At 36.1% G+C, this 16410-nt stretch overlaps 1 protein-coding gene across 1 annotated transcript in view; it reads right to left on the bottom strand.

Moving 5' to 3' along the window:
• Positions 1-16410, bottom strand: part of LOC150105008 (protein Obscurin-like) — a 790953-nt gene that overhangs the window by 61117 nt on the left and 713426 nt on the right. The window contains exon 69 of the mRNA XM_090395103.1: positions 4356-4507. Coding sequence (XP_090251229.1) covers positions 4356-4507 — 152 coding nt within the window. The remainder of the gene's footprint in view (positions 1-4355; positions 4508-16410) is intronic.

The following is a 16410-nucleotide window of genomic DNA, read 5'->3' as shown; positions in this document are numbered from 1 at the left end:
CCTATGTGTGATTTTGTGGGGATGTGGTTGGCCTAGATTTTATTTTCATGCATTACAATGCCATTGGCCATAGATCTCAAGTGGTAGTGAAGGAGTTTAATCTGATTGAACATGCATGGGATGGTCTTGGGCATTGTATTACACATCAACAGCCATAACCATGGTCACTTGGTGAGCTAAAGTATGCTCTGGTGGAATAGTGGATTTGTTGTCACAGAATCTTATAGAGACTGTTATATCAAACATGGCCCACTGCTGTTAGACCTGTTTAGCCATTATAGGGGATCATATGCCATACTGATGTTACATTACTATATTTTTGAGCATATTTTATTGACTTCTGTAGTGCGATCTTTTTGATAATTCTTATGAACTCCATATATAATGTCCTTTATATGTGTCTTATATTGTCTCCTCATTTCATTATTATTCTATTGTACTACCATACCAAATTTCATCACAAACTGAACTTTAACATATAAACAATACTTTTATCAAGTATTGTTTATATCAAACATATTTATCAAACAGTTTTATCAAGCAATGTATCTCTTACAATAACCTTCATTTAATTATTGGTACAGTTACCTCTCATTCCTTTGTTTTTCTTATAGTTTAATCCCAAACTATATATATAAATAAAACTGTCAACATATATATATATATATATATATATATATATATATATATAGCTGGCCTGGTCAGCCAAGTGGTTACCATGTCCGCTCTCCAGAAGGCGGTGGATTCAAATCCCACCATGGGCATGGATATTTGTGATTGTCTGTGGAAATACTAGTGGTAGTATTGGGCGGTAGATGGCATTGGTGTAGTTGGATTGAGTGGTGGAGACAGAGAGTTGTAATGTAGGTGTCCTCCCTTGATGAGTCTTTGTACTACCTAGAGGTGTCACAAACTTGGTTTTAATCCTTTACACAAGGAAGCAAAAACAGTGTTTCACACGAGAAATATATTCACGCCTGAGCTATTTGTATATAAAGGCTAATGACATCACATCGCTTGGTATGTATTTGTACCATAATGCAAAGCACATATCCTTTCAGATGTGTAAAATTATTATTATTACCCAAGACCCCATGGAGTCAAAGACTCATCTAGGAGGTCCTTTTATCATACACACAGCTCATCATACTGTGATTTAAACACACTCAAATTCTCTGCAGACACCACACTCTCAGGCAAGGCATTCCAATCATTAACAGCTCTGAATGAAAAAAACCTGCTTCTCACTCCCCTACTCACACCCTCTTTATAAAGTTTCCAGGAATGACTTCTGGTTCTCCACTGATCTCCCACTATTTTCTTTAGAACCTATCCAGCATTGATCCTATAACAACCCCTTACTAACTCATAGGACTTTATCATATCTCCCCTCTTTTTCCTGTCCACCAGACTCTGCAAGTTGTATCTTCTCAATCTTTCCTCATACTCGACATTCCACCAGAGGTTAGACACTACCTTATTCAGTCACCTCTGGACCATTTCCAACATTTCTTTGTCCTTCTGAAAACCAGGTGGCCAAATCTGGGAACAGTAGTCCCTGTATGGTCTAATCAAAGCCTTATACAACGGAACAAGAATCTCCCTACTTCTACAAGTCGGTGTCTGCCACATCATTTCCAGATGCCTTTGTGTTGTCTTCACAATTTTGGTTATGTGTCCCCTAAATTTCAGATCCTTATCCACTATCACCCCCAGATCTCGTATTTCCTCTACCTCCAACAATATATTCTCACCAAGCATAAATTCTGCATCCCATTTTTGTTTTCCAAATTTTAAAACTTTACATTTTGCAATATTGAACTCAATCCCCATTCCTGTGCCCAATCACTCAATTTATTCAAGTCTTCTTGTAAGGCAATAACATCTTCTCTACCCTTCATGGTTCATCCCAACTTTGCATCATCTGGAAACAACTGAATATCTCCATCCAAATCTTCACCAGTATCATTAATAAACAAGTTAAACAGCAATGGCCCTAAAACAGACCCCTGAGGCACACCACTAGTAACTTTCGTTTTCCTGGATATCGCTCCCCCATAAACAACTTGTTGATACCTATCAGATAGCTAGTCTCCATCCATTGCACCAGTCTAATATCTAACACCATCCGCTCTAGTTTGACTATCAACTTATCATGCGGTAATCTATCAAAAGCCTTTGCGAAATCTAAGTATATTACTGTGTATCCTTCTCCTCTGTCCATGGAAGCAGTCACCTTATTGTAATAAGTAAGTAGATTATTAAAACATGACCTCCCTTTAGCAAATCCATGCTGTCCATCAAAGATGGTATATTATCAAGTCCCACAGCCTTATTTACATTTAGTTTGCTCAACTCCCCATACACCTCTTGCTCACTTACAGCCGGTCTCTCTTCCCAATCATCAACTGTTTTCAATCTCTTCATGAAGTCACATTGACAAGATTGAAAGACCTTTAAGAATTAAGTATCTCCCCCCCCCCACCAACCATCTGCAACAGCTGTCTTTATACCATTTTCTCTAATCAATGTCATCTTTCCATAATCATTCTTTCTTTTGCTGGCTACATATTGAAAGAACTCCTTAGGATTCTTTTTGGCTTCATTAGCTAAATGGTGTTCATACCTCTCTTTAGCTCCCCTCACCAACCAAGTCACCCACCTTGTATGGTCTTTGTAATCCTCATTGAATTGGTTATTACCACTCTTATGCTGCCTCCATAATGCCCTTTTTCTCTGTATCACATGCTTAATCTCTTTATTCATCCATTTCACACCTATCCTATTTAAACTTCTGATCCTTGGAATATATTTATACATTGCTTCTACAAGATAGTTCTTGAAAATCCCCCAAGCTGCATTGATCTCTTTTCAGCTAACTTCTCATTCCATGCTACACCCATAAGCTGACTCCTGAGCTCTTCATAATCCCCCCCCCCCTTGTAGTTCCACATATATCCTTTTCTTACAGAGGTCCTCACACTGCTGGCTAACCACCAAGGTAATCACTTCATGGTCACTCTCACCAATTGGTGGGTGATTTGACACTTCATTTATAATTACATCCTCTGATGAGATGACCAAATCCAAGACATCTCAATCCTCATGTGCCCTCTGTTACATACTGTCTGAGGTAGTTATTATTATTATTATTATTACGGGTATCTCCATGGAGTCAGTAGACTCATCGCGGGAGACCCAAGCTAGCAAAACAATATCTGTCATATCTCTTCTTGAATTCATTTACAGATGAAGAGCTCACAACAAAGTCAGGCAATGAATTCCACTCATTCACCACCCTCCAGGCAAAAAACCTTGTTCTGACACCTTTGTTAACCACACTCTTCTTTAATTTCCAGAGATGACCTCTTGTTCTTCCATCACTATCACACAGCTGAAACATTTCCCCTGCATCAATCCTATAAAAACCTTTTAGTAATTTGAATGTTTCTATCATATCCCCTCTTCTTCGCCTATCAACCAATCTCTGCAATCCACAAGCTCTCAATCATCCCTCAAAAACTCAAGAAACTCATTTTCTTTACTTCCAGTTGCTATCTCATCATTCCAGTCTATATTGCCATAATTAAAATCACCCATAATGATCACTTTTTTCTTTTTGCTTGTCTAATTTGATTATACATTTTATAGTCACCTACCATCCACATTATCTGGTCTATAACAACATCCAACCAAGTACTTCATTCCATTCACCTCTATCTCACACCATACTGCCTCAAAACCACTGGCACTATTTCTCTTTTGGATCTCTACTTTGTATGGCCATAACTCTTTCTCTATCATCAATAGCACTCTCCTTCCCTTTTTACCCCTTCTATCCTCACATAAAACATCATACCCTTCCATCTCTATTCCTGTCAGAATGTCATCCTCATCTTACCATGTATCACTTATTCCAACAATTTTTTGGTGAACAGACTCAATTAATGCAACATCTGCCTTGTTTCTTACACTTCTAGCATTTGTATACAAACACAACAGCTCATTCTTGGATGCATAATGTTATAAATATGCATTATCACAATTATAAATATGCATAATGGGAATGGCTGCTACCCAGCCCAGTTTCGACCTTTATTTAGATCTCATCAGTGGGAGTCAGATTCTGGGAGAGATACTGCGGTTGAAGTAATGCAGAAGTCATATATCTCATATACAAGTAGCCAAAAGGTGCTACTTGTATATGAGACTTATATACATATCTTTAATATATAATAGAAGCAAGGTAAAAAACTTTCAACATCTTTCTCTCATCCAGAGAAATTTATTGAAGGTCTAGTACCTTTTGTTCATCATGTTGAACATCATGAGATATTTTTTTATAAATAACTTACAAAAACTCGACTGCTTTCCAAAAGAATTCCATCATTACGAAACCATGCATAATGTGGCTTTGGTATACCAACTGCATAGCATCTAAAAACAGCTTCTTGGTCCTCTTGTATGACAACATCTCTAATTTTCTCATGGAAGAAAGGAAGACTTCCTAATAATTGAAAATATTCATGTGTAGTAAACAGGAAGTTGAAAAAAATGAAAGAATATTTATAAGCATTGTGAAGAACATTATAATTAGATAATATAATTTAAAATATGAGTATCATTAGTACATTATGACTAGAATTTTAAAATTTATAACGTGAAAAATTTTATCCAGCATTTTTAAAAATGTTCTTATTATTTAATTTATAATAGCGTAAAACAAATTGGTGGTAAAATAATTACTTTATTCAAATACTGGGATAAGATTAGTTATCATTCCATCCACAATTCTCTTTCATGACAGTCTTAAATTATTAAGTTGTACATGTATTTCATCCATGAAATTTTTGTGTGAAGATTAGAAGCAAGTAATGTTAGTTGAGTTTCTTTTCATTTATACAGTAAATAAAAAGAAACCCATCCACCTTCATAATATAATAATTGCAACATTAACAATCCTGTATCCTCTATTAAATCTATTTAATATAACATTAAATTCTCTATTAAACTCTATACCACTATCTGTGGGTTAGAGGTTGAAGTGAATCTATTAGAGAGGGATTGTCCAAATTGCTCTCCTTTGGACAGTATAGGAATTTTTAGAGAAATTTTAGATGCTACACCCCAAACATGTGAGCAGTATTCTAAGCATGGGTGGATTTTGAGTTTGTATATTGTTAACAGTTGGTCGGGCATAAAATAACATCTTGAATGAAAGAGATTTTTTTTTTTTTTTTTTTGGATGCAGAGGAAGCTATTGTTGTGACGTGGTTGTACCAGGAGAAGTCGAAACCCAGACTGGTTTCGACCTTTATTGAGGTCTTGTCAGTAGGAGCCAGACCCAAAGATGGTGATATCAAGGTGGAAGTAATGGAGAGTTCATATTTACCTATATGAGTTGCCAAAAGGTGTCTCACCTTATTAATAAATTACTCTGGATTTAGAGAAAGATGTTGGAAGTTTTTTTACACTTGGTTAGACTATAATAAATTTAGTTTAATCCTTTATCCAAGTGTAAGCAAACAAAGTTGACCTCTCCATTACTTCCACCTTGGTATCACCACCTTTTGGTCTGGCTCCTACTGACGAGACCTCAATAAAGGTCAAAACCGGTCTGGGTAGTGGCTCTTCCCTTAATGCATAGCATCATACATGTCCGCGAGGAGATGTGCTGTGCATTATGGGAGATACTAAAATAAGGAATGATGGTCCCCCTTTACCATGAGTTGCCTCAGTCCTGAAGATACTTCAGGCACAAACTTTGTTTGCTTACACTTGGATAAAGGATTAAGCTAAATTTATTATAGTCTAACCAAGTGGAAAAAACTTCCAACATCTTTCTCTAAATCCAGAGTAATTTATTAATAAGGTGAGACACCTTTTGGCAACTCGTATAGGTAAATATGACCTCTCCATTACTTCCACCTTGTATCACCACCTTTGGATCTGGCTCCCACTGACGAGACCTCAATAAAGGTTGAAATCGGTCTGGGTAGTATCCCTTCCCTTAATGCATAGCATTATACATGTCTGCAAGGAGATGTGCTGTGCATTATGGGAGATACTAAGACAAGGAATGATGAGAGCTTGGTCCACGTTTACCAAGAGTTGCCTCAGTCCTGAAGATACTTCAGGTGCAAACTTTGTCTGCTTGGATAAAAGATTAAACTAAATTTATCAACAGTAACATTATTGTAGAGTGTGAGCAAGTTGCTGACACATGACCTTCCTTTAGTAAACCCATGTCGTTCATTGCAAAATATATATTCTCTGTCAATCCATTTCTGAATGTGAGTCCTAACCAAATTTTTTAAACGCTTCACCACTTCTGCATAGATACTGACAGGTCAATAGTTGGACACACCACTCTTTGCACTGCTCTTGTACAGTGGTTTTATCATACATTCTTTCGACTCCTGTGGAATCCTCTGTTCTGAGGCGCACATTATATAGCTTGGTCAAAGGAACAATCAAACAGCCAAACCCCTTGTACCAAACTGCATATTCTTATCCAGATTGTGCAACAGCTCTAATACTTCCTCATACACAAGTTTCTTCATCCGTTGAAGAGTAGCAGTGAGTTCAGTGTTGCATTCAGTAAGTTGGTAGCTTTTAGGAAAAATAGACAAACATTAGTTGAACAATTTCTTTTGCATCTGTTACATGCTATACCATCTATATTCAGAGTTATTTAGAGCATTTAGAAGACATCCTTTTTTACATCTGTACATCCTCAACTTTCATTTTAGGTTAGATATATAGACGACATTTTTGCGGTGTGGCCTCACAACTTAGCAACGTTTTTACTATAAATACTTTAAATCCTCATATCAAATTCACTATGGAAATTAAAAGAGATGACAAATTATCATTTTTAGACATTTCCTTTCATCTGCTCACATCAGCTAATTTAACAATATCAGTTTATAGAACCCACTTTCACTGGATGTTACATTCTTCAACAATCTGCACATTATCCTTCTCAAAAGACAGAAATCATAAAGTATTTAATTCGATGAGCTAAGACTAATTGTTCAACTACCCATCATTTACAAGAAGAACTCTCAAATAACAATCTATGAAATTAAATGACTTTTCATGAGTCCTACAAACCTAGCCCCAACAAAAAGAAATCAATACATCAAGTTCCAATCCCATACATCCCTGGTATTTCAAACCGATTTCAAGAATACTGAAAAAATATAATTTAATAGTGACTTTTATTCCTATTAATAAACTCCCAGTGTATTTCCCTTCTTCTAAAGATAAACGCTCTCCGCTCTTACAGGTATATACCAAGTTCCATGTGGCTACCATCTTTCCTACTTCGGACAAACTGGATGCTCAATAGAAAAAAGAATACAAAAACACCAGTCATATATTTCACAAAAAATCTGATAAATCTGAGTTAGCTCAACATAGAATAGAAACAGACGACAACATTCTTTGGTCTGAAGCATGTCTTCTACATTGATGTCAGTACAAATCTGAATGCTTATTTAAGGAGAGTGCTGAAGCCATGCTTCACTGCCCTAACTAGAATAGGAATGACTGCCTATCCTTATCAAAAATATGGGAAAGTTCGATTAGAATAACACATCATTAAGGTTTTTTTTTTTTTTTTCGGTTACTATTAAAACCAAGATGGATTTTATAAAGACGTAAGGTTTTAAGAAACCAGCTAGATACTACATCTATCTGATGATCTATTGACTATGATGTAAGTTATATATATAATATGCAATTATTTTTACACTGTTGTGATTAACCTTTTCATCAGTTAAAGCATAGCACTATTCATGATTTAACATCATGCGGCTCATTCTATTTCAAATAAATCAATTTTTTGCATTCTACCTTGTAATAACTGTTTTTTAAACCACTGGTGATTGTGACTGTCTGTTAATTTCAGACTGAAATATATGGCAGTATATTTCGTCTATATATTGTATAATCCTTATTTTCACTGTCATACCTGGGCAACACATTGACTACTTTTCTTATCACACTATTATATTTTATTCTTTTCAATAACCTTCATATCTAGTCTTACATTTTGCTTTCCCATTCAAGTCATTTCTTCCTACTATCACTACCAATTCATTTTGCTGACTTACTCGTCATATCCAACCCCTCAATCACTCTATTCATTTTGCCTCCCAGAAAACAAACCTTGCACATCTTCTCATTTACCACACCTCTAATAATTGAATCACCATATGATGCCACTTGCAATCTTTCATTACCTCTTTGATACCAACACCATTCCTTTCCGATTTCCTCACTCTTCCATGCATATCTTCAATTCTCTCCATTTCGCTCCACATCTTCTTGTCTTGCCTCATTTTCACCAGCTCAGCATTCAAATCTTGCTTAATTTTTTCTCTATCATTCACTCTCTCACCACCTTATCAGTCACACAACCTTGTTTGTTGCATCCATGCTCTCCATCTTACTGTTAATTGCTATCTGCTTTTCTGTGTCATTATCACTAAATTACTCTTCTTATCAGTGATAAGAGGAGTAATTCTATAAATGAACCTGTTTGGAGTGGATAAGTGTAATAAAATTGGTTCTTTCATTGCACTTGATTCATAGTCATAATAGTCATGTAATGATGTTATTGTATTATACTTAAAAAGAAACACAAACCTATGTATAAAATAATGTTTCTTGTTTAGGCTGCTATGCAAGTATGGATAACTTAGCTAGATTCTTTGAAAATCTGATATTGGAGGCTATTGTTAAGATAAGTCATCATAACCAGCAGTCCATGAGAGGTAAAGTATAGCAAGAGAAGTAAAGCTTGATTATCAGACTTCTCTATGTATAAGTTTCACGAACAGCTTAAACGCAAGCCAATTTGAAGCTATCCATGGAGTGGCCTTCCATGGACAATATGCTCAGCATTTGGAATGAGGCTATAGATGACCTAACAATTCTTTGTATTTTCTAAATAATCTTCAATCCAAAAATAAAGTTCCGTTGATTCAGTGACAGACAAATTCCATTTTCTGGATGGCTAAAGAAGCCAACTTACATGAATATATCCTAAAATGTAACAACAGTGCAGGGAACCTCCATAGCTCAGTCAGTATAGATGAAGCCCTTTGATCGGAAAGATCTTGTTCGATTCCCATCTATGACAGAAGCTTTATCTGATTCTCTTTCTCTTTTGGTCCCATGAACACACTCACACAGCCACAGTCATAAAATATACTACAGCAAGGAAGGCAATGGGAAACCACTTGCTCATAATCATCTCCTTAGTATGGTAGCATATAGCTACCCCTACCAGCCATATTACTAAGGGAATAGGATAGGATGACAACAGTGAAAAGAAGTAATCTTCTCTTCAACTAACCAATACCTTCAAAATGGTTACCCAAAAGGAGTTTGTTAAAAAAAAAAAAAATTATATCAGATATAATAGCTTCTGTATTAAAACTGTATTCAAAAACTTTTATGAAGACAAAAAAAAAAAAAAAAAACTATCTGAAAAATAGAATTCTTTCCAAAAAATCATGATATCTATAAGATCTGTTTCTGTACTGTGGCTTACTAGGTCAGACTGTTTTTTTATAATCCAGGAGAGTGAGCATCTTAGTGATGTTTCTCTCAAATGCAATAATAAATTGACCTGCTAGTTATCCTGGGTTTTCAAAAAAAAAAAGCAGCTCCTCTTTGTATGATATTTGGAGGTCTCCCATCCATTCATGTATATAAGTTCTTTTCTAGGACAGCAATTACCTAAAAGCTATGTGAAACAATGAGCTGTAAACATCAAGTATGCTAATGTTTTCACATGTTTGGTATATTGTTGTTTTTGAATTTTTTATTTTAAATAACTGTTTTTGTGGATCAACTTTACTCATTTGCTTTTTTCTTAGTTAAAAACTTCCTAAAAATGCTATCAAACAGTGAAACATGTAGAAGTGACCTCTTCTGCATGTTTTTTTTTTTTTTTTTGAGATTTTTCTCCTGAAAGGACAGAAGAAAAACTATTTCTGTTTTGCACAAATTTTGTTGCATACTGTGATGTTTGTTATATCATCTGATTACAACTTCAGGTATTCTTTTCCTGCCTAGTTGGCCGAGTGGTTTGAGCACCCACTCTCCAACCTACAGGTTGTGGGTTTGAATCCCATTGTAGGCATGGATGTTTGTGATTGTTTTTAGGAGATGAATTTCATTGCTCAGTGTGAAACCACTGCTCTGCTTATTTAGGACCTGAAGTGGTTTGAAAAAGTTTCATGTTTGGTCTCTAGAGCAGGGTTTCCAGACTATAAAAAATAAATAAAAAATACAAAAAATTACAATTATAAAAAAAATTAAGAAAAAAAAAATCCATAGTCCACTCACTGTTCTAATGTACTATAGGCTTACAACTTTTCACGAGTGGGAATCGCAAAAAAAAACAAAAACGACTGACATCAAAGTCTGATGATCTCTAAGACTAATAGGAGAAGAGGTACTGAGATTAGAGTTAAATAAGAAACTGAGCTTGCAAGCCATGATTCATGCACTGTTGAATTGAATTAAACATGGGCTTCACTGATTCCATTTCAATTTATCAGAAACCTATTTGCGCAGATCAGTATTTAAAGGAAAAAAAAACCTTGTCATCAAAACCTTGTTAAGGAGTCAAAATCTGTTTTCCAAATCTAATATGAATTTTTAATTGCTTATACTTGAATATGTCATGCCAGAAATAGCTTCAAACGATAAGTAGTTAAAAAAAACAACAACAACAACAAAAACTTTAAATTAGCTTCATCCTTCATATTAGTGCTTTGCAGTATAAACAACACCAAGAGAATGAAAAGCATTAATTTATTTATGAACTTACTAATATTGCACTGGTTTTCTACCCAGCATTAGAGCACAAATTATAACTGTGACAAGCATGCAAGTGCTACACTAAAATGTTAGAAACATTTCAGTTTGTAACTGACACAGAACTAATTTACTAACAAGGCACCCTCTATGGACCAGTTAACTGTCAAGTTAATTTAGAGAAGTCAGGTTATCAGGTCTCATAAGGACTGTCTCCCAGATCTTTGGCAAGTTAATGCAACCATACTTGTTGAGGTTGGTGGAATACTTCATAGCAGATGCTGATTTTAAAAATAGTTTTTTGGACCTATAGCGATTTCTGTATAAAAACGATGTCTTCTTTCATTTAATCCTATATGAAGGAGTACCACAGAATGGTCTGCTAGTCCTGACTTGCCATAAAGATGATCGCAGATGTAATTTTTATGTTCTTCAAGGAGGATGTCAACTGATCAATCAGTCTGTCCAAAGTAGGCCAAACTCAGACCCAAGGAACTTTATGTAATCCAGGGTGTGCAAGAGGATGAAGTTGATCTTTTAAAAGTGGCATGCAGACCATATTTAGAGAGAACTTTAGTTATCTTTTCTGATGTGCCCTTAATATATGGGATTGGAATTGTTTTGCTGTGATCCTATGTGTTGATTATTGGAGGGATGGGGTGTATGTATTATTTTATTTCTTTTACATGTGCTGTATCCATTGGCTAAAATAGTTTTACGAAGGTCCCAAAGCTCAATTTTAAGGGCCATGTCATTTGAACAAATAGCTCTGGCTCTGTGAACAAATTTTATGAGGAATTTTGAGGAGCTGTATTGTTGAGATGGGGTGATTTCTTACGTAACTACCTTCCTGTATGTGTGGATCATTAGCGATTTGGATGTATTGTCACTAGTAAAGCACTCATATATGAATAATCAACAACACCAAAGCTTTTTGATATGTATAGCTTCATCCTCCTTGATCCTTAACTCTTAATTTAAGAACTTCATAATGTTGCATATATAAAAATTTATCTGAAAAACAGCTAGAGTTTTGCCAACGTATAATATGATTATCACATTTAAACATGGAACAAAAAATGCTTCCATCCTATCTGCTCTGATAAAGATTTGCTCCACTCCTCTGTCATCTAGGAAGTTACCAAATTCTATGTTCATGTAAGCTGTCATAGATGGGAAGACTGGAAGATCTGTATTCACCAGAAGAAGAAGAACAATAGGATTATACCTGGTTCACATTAGGAAATTCTAACTACTGACCTCCTCCTACTACCTAATTAACTGGAAACAAACAAACAAATCCACGATCCATCCTATACAGAATTCATTATGGACAAGAGAGAAATATTCTTCAAACTGGCAGTGGCTGCAAGAAATTACTTTTATTTAAACCTTGCCAACTGCCAAGATTTCCAAGAAATAGGAAGCTAAGTTTTTTATGAATTGTAGGTGTATATAGCAAAATGTTTCTGGGTATGTTAATAAGAATAACAACCTGTTCCTTGTTTTTTATTGCAAACCTGTTTCTTTGTTAATCCTAAGAAACCAGAGAGACACTGGCAAGATTTTAGATCCTTATTTTAAAATTAAATTAATTTTAAATCAACTTCTCATATGGAAGTGCTCTATCTCTTCAATCCTAGAATGGAATCCCTTTATCAGATGGTTTAGAGCTATATAATGCCACTTGCCATTCTTTCTGCATCCCTTCATGATATATGTATTATGTCTGTAGATATGTGTATGAGGCCAGTTTTCTTCTTGCAAGAAGAAAACCCCACCTTAATATGTGAGAAGCTCCCTCCTCCATATGAGATCACCTAACATATCTTCTAGTTGAAAAGTCTATATAAAGATTCCTTGTATCACTGATGAGATTTGAACCAAGTTCTTTTCCACTTGAAAAGCAAATGTCACAACATCCTTGTGAGTGAGCTGTAGAATTCCCATGTGTTATTAACAAAAATAACGATACTGTGCTTATTGGTGGCCTGAAGTTGCTTGAAAAAAGTTCCATGTTTGGGCTCTAGAGCAGTTTTCAGACTATGCAAAAAAAATACAGATAAATATAATATAAGGATGAGGATATACTTGAAGTATTCAATAAGCAGTTTATCAGTATATTTCATCCTTGTGAAGGTGACATCCTGAGAAGCTGGAGTGTAGAGGATATGGAAAAGGAGGAACTGTTGGTGAATGAGCAGGAGATATATGAGGAATTAAGTAACCTTGATGTTAATAAGGCAGTACGACTTGGACTTGACAATATATCAACATATCTTGAAGGAATGCTCTAGGAATGAATGGCACACCTGCTTAACATTAGTCTTACAGCAGGGAAAGTCCCAAAGCAGTGGAAGGTGAAAAAAAATTGTTCGACCTCACAAAGTAAAGGTGGGGGGGATAAGACCGAAGCTACAAATTATAGGCCAATCTGCACATCTAAAGTTTTTAAGGTGTGTTGGTGAAGACTTGGATTCAGAAATGGGCTGATAGTAGCTTTCTTTAGTATTCTTTAGGATGATCAGCGTGGGTTCGTTAGGGGGGGGTGTCACGCTTTAGTAATCTTCTTATGTATTACAAGAAGGAGTTCACTGGTTAAAGAAGATATATAAACAGTGGATTTTTTTAAAGGCCTTTGACAGACTGCCACATAGCAAGCTAGTAGGTAAATTGAAACAGAGGGAATTAAATAACAGGAGTGTTATAACAAAAGAGGCAGGTCACTAGTGGAGTGCTTCAAGGATCTGTTTTGGGAACATTATTGTTTAACTTGTATGCTAATGACATTGGGACTGAGTTATCTGGAGATGTGCAGCTGTTTGTTGATGATGCTAAGTTGGGAAGAACTATGAGAAGTAGACAGATGTTGTGGCCTTGCAGAAGAATCTCAATTGACTGTGAGTGGAGCTATCAGTTTAATGTTGATAAGTGCAAAGTCTTGGTAGGCAAAAGTTAGGATGCAGAGTATACAATTAATGGAAAAATTTTGAAAGAGGTGGAAGAGATTAGAAATAATTGTAAGAACATCACAATGGATTATGACAATACTGAGGAGGACATTGATATGTAGAAGCAAAGAGGTTATAGTTCTTGTTTAAGGATTTCATCAAGCCACATATGAGCTGAAAGAGCTTGAGTCTGTGCAGATCAGTGGAAGTGGTGTGTGTGTGTGTGTGTGTCATGCTCCCAAGGAAAGAGCGTACTAACTTGAATTCTGGTTGTCGACTAGAGGAACTTTTTGCAAGCCTTTTTTCAACAAGTTTCCAAAGTTAGTTGATGTTTGGAAGGGGCAAGCAAATTTTTTTTCCTGGAAATTCATGTTTTTTCATCCTGTAAACTCAAGAAAATTGACATAGAACCCACACTATTTCAGACAATAAACATAGGATTAGGACCACAAGATGATTCTTGTTAGCCGCCTCTCTTCACCAGGTATAGTGTATAATTAATGGTAATCTTCAGCCAGTTATCTCTGATTAGCTACTATAGAGATTAATAGAGATTGAGAGATTGAACTGCCCTCTCGGTCTCTAAAAGTTAGACAGGACGAAAACAGCCTCACCCACTTCCCATAGGGGAATGAAAGGCATTAGCAGATAGCAGACATATGGACTACTGTGTACAGATTTGGTCACCTGTTCTTCAAGGGCAAAAAGATATCTTAGAAAGAGTCCAGAGAAGGCCCACTAAGTCAGGTGTCTCAATCTCTTTTGTAGCTGGAATGCCAGATACAAGGAGAAGTTCAGGGAATGCAACTTGCAGAGCCTTGTGAATAGAAGGAGGAGATGAGATATGATTGACATATACACCCTCTGTCCAAAAGGAAACCAAACTTTTTGAAAATAGAAAAAATTAGTGGTGCTAGCTGTTGTAACTTTTTGTTGTCGAAAGCGGCAACCTTCATTAGTGTTGTGTCAACTGTTTATGACATTTGTTTCATTAGAAGCCAAGTTTCAGTGCAAAGGATGACAGTGTGTTTTGACAAACGGTCAGAAAAGAAGTTTCAAACAGAGAGCTGCGATTGACTTTTGTGTTAAACTTGATAAAAGTTTTACCAAAATGCATCAGATGCTTCTAAAAGCATGCGGTGATGAATGCTTATCCCGTACTCAAGTTTACGAGTGGTTTAAGCAATTTCAAAGTGGTCGTGAGATGCTTGAGGATGACGAAAAACTAGGCTGTCCAAAAACTGGACTGATCGAAAACATCCAAAAAGTGCATGATCTTATCAAAGGAAACCCAAAATCGTCTGTGAGATTGATTGAAGATGAATTGGGGATTCCAAAATCAACTGTGCACAACATTTTGACTTAGGGTTTGGGCCTTTGTAAATTGAATTCGAGACTTGTTCCCCACAAGTTGACCGACGATCAAAAAAAATGTATCGAATTGAACACTGCAAGGACCTCATTAAAACCACTCGTAAAGACTCAAACTTCCTTGAAACAATTGTTACTGGTGACGAAACATGGTATTTTGCTAAGTGGAGACCACCAGAAGAGGGGCATCCGAAAAAAAGTTGCTTGGAGAAGTCAAAAGTAAAGACAATGCTGATTTGTTTCTATATTTCCAAGAGCATTATCCACAAAGAATTGTTCTGCCTGGCCAAATGGTCAATGGTGAGTTTTATCTCAAAGTTTTGAAGAGATTAATAGCGAGAATTTGTCGCATATGTCATGAATACCGTGATGCAGGCAGTTGGTCATTTTTGTACAATAATGCACCATCTCATTGTTCGAACACTGTGAGACAGTTTTTGAGCAAAAACCAAGTTTGTGTGTTGGATTACTCACCATATTCACCTGATTTAGCACCGTGTGACTTCTTTCTCTTCCCACGACTTCATTTGCCAATGAAAGGAAAGTGATATGAGACCATTGAAAGCATTCAAGTGGCAGTAACCGCAATCCCCAACAGTATTCCAAAAGCCCATATAAAAACTCATTTAACGAATTAATTGACCATGCCAAATGCTGTATCGAAGCTGAGGGGGAATATATTGATTGAAATAAATTATTTGAATAATTAAAATTGGCCTATGTTTTATTTTCTATCAAAAGTTTGGTTTCGTTTTGGACAGAGGGTGTATAAGTTGGTGAGGCGTTGTTACCAGATTAATGTGGAGGAGATTTTTTATAGAGTAGAGGGAGACAAGGATAGAACAAGAGGCTCTCCCTGGAAACTATATAAGGATGTGAGCAGGGAGTGAGAAGCATGTTCTTTACATGATGAGTGGTGAATACACTGCCAAAAGTGTAGTGAGTGCAGAAACTATAAATTGGTTTAAGCATAGTTTGGTGTCTTTTTTTCATTAGAGAAAGAGAATAGAATGGCCTTTTGCAATGAGTTCTTTTGACTCCATGGAGGTCAGATGCTAATAATAATAATACAAAAACTATATAAAATTTAAAGTGGACACCATTTTGAGCCCGGAGATTCTTCGCACCCCTGTCCCATTTAAGGGACGCCGGGAACTTGGGGCCAATTGTAAGGGTTTGCTCACCATGGTGGTTGTTCTGGAGATAAGGTAGAGCAGTAGTTTCTCCGTTTGCTTTCTGCTCTAGAGTA

Source organism: Typopeltis vanoorti, chromosome 7 (assembly GCF_054136105.1).
Source record: "Typopeltis vanoorti isolate ZY-2024b chromosome 7, IOZ_Tvanoo_1.0, whole genome shotgun sequence".
Classification (NCBI taxonomy): domain Eukaryota; kingdom Metazoa; phylum Arthropoda; class Arachnida; order Uropygi; family Thelyphonidae; genus Typopeltis; species Typopeltis vanoorti.
The sequence above is the reverse complement of the archived record's forward strand: the minus strand, read 5'-3'. Positions and strand labels throughout refer to the sequence as shown.